Source organism: Stegastes partitus, unplaced genomic scaffold (assembly GCF_000690725.1).
Source record: "Stegastes partitus isolate 25-593 unplaced genomic scaffold, Stegastes_partitus-1.0.2 Scaffold185, whole genome shotgun sequence".
Classification (NCBI taxonomy): Eukaryota; Metazoa; Chordata; class Actinopteri; family Pomacentridae; genus Stegastes; species Stegastes partitus.
The window spans coordinates 304400-312268 of record NW_007577916.1 but is presented as its reverse complement, the minus strand read 5'-3'; the positions used below and the strand labels follow the sequence as shown (position 1 = coordinate 312268).

General features: G+C 44.7%; 1 protein-coding gene across 1 annotated transcript in view; it reads right to left on the bottom strand.

The window, feature by feature from the left end:
- prkcz (protein kinase C, zeta) overlaps positions 1 to 7869 on the bottom strand; it is a 108608-nt gene that overhangs the window by 92560 nt on the left and 8179 nt on the right. Inside the window, exons 2-4 of the mRNA XM_008280207.1 lie at positions 6412 to 6533; positions 5360 to 5449; positions 4282 to 4332 (exon numbers count right to left, since the gene is read on the bottom strand). Of these exons, the coding sequence (XP_008278429.1) occupies positions 4282 to 4332; positions 5360 to 5449; positions 6412 to 6533 (263 nt within the window). The remainder of the gene's footprint in view (positions 1 to 4281; positions 4333 to 5359; positions 5450 to 6411; positions 6534 to 7869) is intronic.

Genomic DNA, 7869 nt, shown 5'->3' with positions numbered 1-7869 from the left:
AAGCTGGAAATGTGTAGACATGACACATGACACAAGTCGGAGGTGTCGCGCCATTTATACACAGTCCTGATGTCACAAGTTCAAGCAGCAGCTGGTGACACAGACGGAGGTTTGTTCACTTCAGCTCCAGCATCATCCTGCAGAAACACACCATGCCATGTGATTTAAATTTGGGGGAACATCACTCGTCTTTCCTCAGCAGATGAGCCAGATCACAGCTCCAGGCTCTGTAAGGACTGTCTGACCAAGAAGGAGAGCGGCTGCATCAGGTCACCTGGCCTCCATAATCACAGACCTCCAGCCGACTGAGATGGTGTGGGAGGAGCTGGAGTCCAGGATGAAGGACAGCAGCTGAGAAGGGCTGCATATGTTGGAGCTCCTTCAAGACTGGTGGAAGAACTCCAGCTGACGTTCTCATGACGCTGGCTAAGGAAACGAGGAGTGTGGAAAAGCAGGAGGAGGCTTAAATTTAAACCATATTGTGATTGTGTAGTTTTTTCTTTACCACATAACTCCAGAGTGTTGATGTCTTCAGCTTTGACCTGCAATGTGTGTGTCCTAACTTTTGACTATGATCTCATTGAATGGTCGTTCTACATTACTTCTTCAAGTTTAGTACGAAATTACAAATCAAAGAACACAAACCACAACTCTATGTCGGTTAGATCCTACAGGGGGAAATATGTTAACATGCTTTCTTGCCATCTTATTTCAACCGATCCTTCAATGCTTCACTATCCGCAGAAATGACGAGCTCCTACTGCATATCTCATCAGGAGATAGCAGCGCTGAGTTAGCCTTGAAAAACAGAAACATTCAAAAATAAACGAGCAACGATGCCTCCTCCCTCCTTCCCTCCTCGAATCATTCTCTCCTCCCCAACTCCAGCAGCGACCAGCCCCCCCTTCGTCCTCCTCATGTACATCAACAGTAAGTTAATGAGGTTTGAATGGGAGCAAACACAGCAGGAATCCACAAGTACTACGGCCCAGTTCTACAGAGGGCCCGACGAGCAGCGCCGAACAACAACAGTCATTTGGTGTGTGTGTGTCCTTCATTACCTACCTACAGAATGACAGTCACACTCTGCTCTTCACACACTACAGCAGTGGTCTGCCTCAGGGACAAAGCACAGGGCTCCCCTCCCATCACACACACACACACTCACACACACTCACACACACACACACTCAGGAGTGCAGTCCAGAATCCTGCTGTCACAGCAAATAGACAGTGAGGGAGTGCAGCAAACAGCATGAGCGAGCAGCGAGCAGGGAGGGAGGGAGGACGACCACAGCAGCAGCGACCGCTCACACAGCCGGAGCTGATATAAAGTTCAGAACAATGTTCAGGCCTTTTTACACAGAGACAGGAATGGACGCGTCCAACAGGTGGGAAATGTTACAGGTCAGACTAGTCAGACATTTTCTCCACATAGTCACGGTTGCTATTGTTTGATGCTTTCGACCTTTACTCTAGAATCACCGTTACACACAAAAAATATTTACCCCACAATGATTTCAATCTGGCTGCAGGTGTCTCAGTGGTTAGCACCGTTAGCGCCTCACAGCTAGAAGGTCGCTGGTTGGCGTCCCGGTGAGGACACCCGGGATCTTCCTGCGTGGAGTCTCCATGTTCTCCCCGTGCAGCGTGGGTTCTCTCCGGGTTCTCCGGCTTCCTCCCACAGTCCAGAAACATGCTGAGGTTAATTGGTGATTGTAAATTGTCCGTAGGTGTGAATGTGAGTGTGCTTGGTTGTCTGTCTCTAAGTGTAGCCCTGTGATAGACTGGTTACCTGTCCAGGTGAACCTGCCTTCACCCTGAGTCAGCTGGGATAGGCTCCGCCCCCCATGACCCTGGTGAGGATTAACGAAGCACACTCACATTCACGCCTACGGACAACTTAGAATCTAGCTGTGAGGCGACGGTGCTAACCACTTAGCCACCTGCAGCCCCACACCAAATATTTGAAATCTAAATAATTCCAGTGGCACAACAAAACCATTTGGTGCATCTTAAGTGGTGACAGACATTTGAAGGCGTGCTGACGATCTGACGGCTGGTTGGTGGTTGTTGAGCTAAACTTTATGCTAGTGAAGCAGCACCAGTAAGTTTGGCTGCTAACTGGATACCAAACAAAAGGTTTACGCAACAGATTTATTGACAAATCGACTAATGAACACCTTTGCACTTGACAGACATAAAAAAATAAATAATAATAATTCCTATTACCTCGCTACAGCCTGCTACTGGCATCAACACCCTCTCACACTTGAACTCGTTCTGTGTCTCGTATCCAGGTTGGTTTCTCCTGACTAGATCTTTGCTTGTGTTGTATCTGCTCTCATCGCTTTGGATAAAAGCGTCTGCTAAATGAAGCTGTAGATCTGTAATGTCTGGCAGCTGACTGTAAACCTGACTGTTGTATCGCAGCGATGTGATTCCAACGTGTTTCGATTCATTTCAAAGTTGATCAAAGTTGAAGCCTCCGTGAGCGAATCCATTCACTGCAGCGATTTCTCTGCTGTTGTGACATGGTCAGACTTTCCAATTTGCAAAAAAAGACATCATATTGAGTGATAAGACGGCTGCCATGAAATTGGCCGAGCACCGTCATGCTCCTGAGAGCACAGACGCTTTGATTTTAATGACCACGAGTTGTTTTTTTTTCCATCTACCATTTGAATGTGGAGCGCTAAAGGGGAATTTCTCGTCATGTAATTAAAGTAACAGCTAAACTTCTGCACTGACGGGTTTTTCCACTTATTTCATGTTAATTTGGAACTTTTTTAACTGATGAAAAAAGTAAATCTCAATATTACAAAAAGAAGAGACATCAGCTCTTTAGTGGAAACGTAGGTTGTGATCAATAAACAATTTGAAAATAGTAAACAAGACGTGACGTATGGAGGATCTGAAGGACAGATCTGAAAAAAGAGAAAGTAAGTGTGATTTAAATGAACTGAGATCTTTAAAAACCCAGATTGAGAACAGAAGCGACGGAGCTTCTGTGAAAGGAACCAGTTTATGGAACAACCTGAACAAAGAACCCAAAGAATCAATATTCACATTTAACAGAACAATTAAAGCCGTATGTTGAGGATTAATTATGTCTGATTGTAAAGACAGTAAATAATTATGTCAAATATTCTGTTTTTTTTTTAGAGTATTACAGAAAATGGATGTAAAGTAAAACGTGACTGTGAGCTCTGCAGGAGGACAGCTGATTCATCCTATGTTTGTTGTGTTTGTTGTGAATATTTTGATGTTTATTGTGTTGCTGTTGATGCTTTTCTTAATTTAAGTCTTTTCTTAAATGTCAGGAGTCAGGAATGTCTGTGTCGTGTTTAATTGCTCTGTTTTAATGAAATAAAAATTTAAATGAAATGAAAGCAGTGCTGCTCTCCAGCCACCAGCGTTCACAGCAGATCAAACCCAGTCCATCAGTCTACGTGTTTTAGCGACAAGGAAGCTCTCCAACCTCATAATTTCCTGAACTTCCCCTATGGGGATCAATAAAGGATTATCTTATCTTATCTTATCTTAATTTAGTCTTTTTAATCACGTATGCCCGGCGTGGCAATGTGCTGCATGGTATAAATGGATTTGCTGCTTGGATCACCTCGTGCCCTCATTCTAGCAGATATCAAAGCAGTTCTATCATATAATGCAGAGCTGAGGGACTGAGAGCTGGAGGGTAATGTGATGTCTTTTCTTTGGCACTGCGGCGATCATCGGCTGCTATTTAGCAGCTAATCAGCTCTCCTGCTTTGTGCTGCGATCAGCTGGTTTCCTCTGTTAGCACTACCTGTAGTTTAAACTAAACTGGTCCCTCTCAAAGCCACGTCTGTTGTGGATGTCTGCGTAACAATAAGACCTCCTCATAAATTCATAAACGTAGACGTGACAGACTCATTGATGTAAGAACAGTGGCAGTCTAGGTCTGAACAAGAAGGGCTTTCCAATTCTGGTAGTAAGATCTGAGTTTCACTGGTTTCATCTGCCCAGAATACAGAACAGGACTGCGTGTGGATTTTAACGAGCAGTAATGATCCTAAATCTTTCCTGACTGAAGACTGGTGCAGAGATGAGTCTTCTGTAGCTGCAGTCTAATCAGATGAATCCGGAGAGCTTTCATCCAGCTCCATGCTACCAGGTAACCCTGCCAGGTTTCTACATAAGCGTCGAAAACAGTCGACCAGTGCTAGACACACAGCATCGGATCAACTAACTGGGAGACCTGAAAGAGTCAGAAAATGACGGCAGAGCTGATTCACTCACTGTCCTCTCCAGGGCAGGGCATGCCAGGCTGCTCCGGGATGCTGGGGAAGACTGGAAAAGAAAAAGAAAACTGACTGATTCTCATCTGTTCTTCTTCTTCTCCTGTCCTCAAGCAGCAGTGCTGATTTTAGCCATGATAACTGTAACCACACAGTGTGTTTTTCATGCCATAAAACAGCATTAAATGTAAATAAAATGTACCTTTTCAACATAAAAATATATTTTACTTTCACCAAATACAAGCTAAGTGACTCTGTAGCTCCTAACAAGGCTCCACCGGTCAAAACATCTTCATCTAGCTCCTCCATCTGTTGAAGTATTTTGAATAAGAGCCACTTTCATACACAGTAGTGAGGTCTCAGTTTTCTGACATTCACATAAAAGTGAGCTGATATACTGTGAACACTACTTTCAGGTGGCGACCTTTCATGTTGCTGTCACAGAGAATGAGCACGTTTCAGGAATACTACCAGCACTTCATCTAAATCTTCATCTAGAAGTTCACAGAAGAAATCCCACCTTATTTATTTCACTTGATCTAAGACACAGAAGATGGCAACAGCTGTAGGCTCAGAATGAAACGACAAACTATGTGTACGAAAGACAAACTTCTTTATGTGTCTACGCTGCTTCTTAGAGAGTCATTTCCACAGAATATTTATTAAAAAATGCTGCTCTGCCCTCTGTAATGTTACGGCCACTTCCCCATCATCTGCTCCGTGGCTTTAGTCATTCAGGCTGTTGCTCAGATTGGTCATCGGGTTCATGACATTGTCCGCTTGCATATTTCAGACTAAGGAGTTTCTTTACTCCCGGATTCAGGAGCAAAGAATGAGAAAAAACATGAAATCCCACAACCATTATTTGTTTTCATAACCTCCGGAGCCAGCAGAAGTCTGCAGAGGGCTGGTTTGCTGAAGCTGTTTAGACCGGGGCCTTCAACACGTAGGAGCTAAGAGAGCCAGGTTCAGACAGCGGCTCAAGATAAAGAGCTAGTATACAAAAAATAGTTTCTCAAATGCACATCATGCAAACATGTGCTACACAGACCTGGAGATGTGCAAAAGGAGCAACTCACCATGCAGCAGCAAACCAGACTTCTTGGTTCGACTGTAAATCCGAAATGCCTCCTCCAGCTCCATCTGAGAGGAGATGGTACAAGGGTCCCCTACACACACACACACACACACACGCGCACACACACACACACACAAATGATAAATATCCCTTCTTTGCACTCATTAACAGGTTCAAAGACTGGTTCATCCTTCTCACATTGTTTGATTTGAATCATTTCACCGTCAGAGACTGCGTTACCCAGAAGCTAAGCTGAAGAAAATATATTTCTTTTCCTGGTAAACCATTAAAAAATCCAACAGACGATTCCTCAGATGGGGTGGTTGGCTGCTCAAGGGTCTGAGAGCTGCCAAAACATGAGCGACCGACCACTCAGTAGGACTCCTGAAGCGTTCGACCCTGAAGCGTTCGACCCCTCAGCGTTACCCCATTTAGACTGACACACCGGATGGAGTCTCTCTGTAGGGCTTAGCCTGTGCCAGCTAACCCACCCTCACATCCCCTTCTCAATCAGGGTTGGATGCAGGTCAGAAGAAGGTCGGTTATCACATGAACGGGTCACCTGACGCAGGCTCCCACTAAGGCATCTGATGTTGGTACGACCATTAACTCAGCTCCACCTCACAATCTTTTTTAGCTGATTAGCAGCATGTGTTTTGAGTAGAATGTCCGTTAACTCTGGAAAACTGACAAGAAAAATACACCCGCCATGTACATGTGACATCCAGCTGGGCAGAAACCCTGTAGCAGGTCTGGGCGAGAACTACGTTTTACGTGGATGGCGAGAACGCAGGTTGATTGCGTGTCACGGTACCGTCTGAAAGTGATGCTAGAGATTAAATGCAACACTTGGAAGTAGTTCCATTACACTGTGATGTGGCAGTGCTGACTTCTGGACTGGCCAGAAGCCCGGGAAATGGGCTCTCTGGCCCCTTGGCTGCCTCTTTGAGCCAGGCTTTAGAGGGCTGGGGGGATCGAACAGGACACAGCAGGTGGCATCAGGACGAGACGGAGCATGCTCGCTGATAGACAGTGACCGTCAGGCACACCCACCTTCATCATCAATCCACTTGAGTGTGATGGGCTGCTGCTTGGCAACGCTGCACAGTGTTTTCACCTCCTCGCACAGCTCCACAAAGGTTACCGTGGCAGCCAAGTCTGTGATCAGCATGTCCCTGAAAGCACACAAACACACAGAAAATGTCAAGATTGAGCCACTTTGTCTGAGTGGAGCAGATATGCCTGAAGGGCTCCCAACGATCCACACGACCACATAAAGAACTGAAGGTACATTTCCCTTCACGGTCTGGTGTTGTAGGTTACACACGAATGATCAAAATGATAAATTAGCAGTTGAATTAGCTCGTATCTTTCAGTGTTTTTACAAAGTGCTAGGATGCACAAACAGGTCTGAAAGAGAAAAGGGTGGAGATGACGTTGGCTGGGTCTGTAGGAGAGTTAATGACCCACTGGCTGCAGCCTTCTGTGCAGTATTTACTGTTGGCTCAGGCCCGTCTCAGCTGTGCAGCAGCTCGTGGTGAAGTTCACCTGCACATTCAGGAGAGACGATGCAGGTGTTAAATTGTGCGATCCACAATTTGACAAATGGACAAAATTAAAGAGGCACGCCGCTGATTTTGGACTTGAAAATCCGTTGACCAGTTATACGAGATGCTTCTACAAGATAATAAACATTATTTGTTTCATCTGAGACTAGTTTTGCTTCCAGATGCACAACAGAGAGCCTGGGAGTGTCAGATGTTTCCCACACAGGGAGAATCTGATAGATGTTGTCGAGTTGCATTATGGGAAATGTAGGAAGCTGTGTTTTGGGATGCTGGCCCATACAAGACATTTTAGCCTCTGTTGTTTCTCCCGACTTCAATCTGCTGTCATCCCATTAATGTTATACTGGACTACATTCACACAGCTTGACCAGTCCAGCGCTAAAGCAGCACTAACAGCAGACCACACAGTGCATGATGTATGATCTATATACTCCAGTTACAAAGATGAAACATGGTTGTTCCTACATAGAAGAATGGATGTTACTAGTTTTGTTAATTATAGTTTCTTCCTTTAATAAGAAAAATAGACATTTTGACTCATCAAATGGTGAGAAATAAGAAAACCCGCAGATATCTGACAAATAGTGGAACACAGACCCTCACTGTATGTGAACCAGTCATGCTCTCTGTCATGTGTTGTCATCCTCCAAGACCAGAAAAAAAAAAAAAAAGAAAGAAAAACGGTCTTTAGTCTGACAAGAACCTCGTCACAGGAAGAACCCATTTAATTCTGGTCTGGATCCGGACCACTCTTGTTAAAACAATGAGATGTGAAGATGTCTTTGATTAGCGCGTTAATCATCTGTAAAGAGCTTCAAATTGCTCCAACCTGCACAAAGTCTTAAATATAAAATAACATTTTTAAAAGCTGGTTGACTGAACCATTCATGGCATTGAAACCAAATTTGTAGTCACCCACTAGCCAAACTTGCATCCATCCATC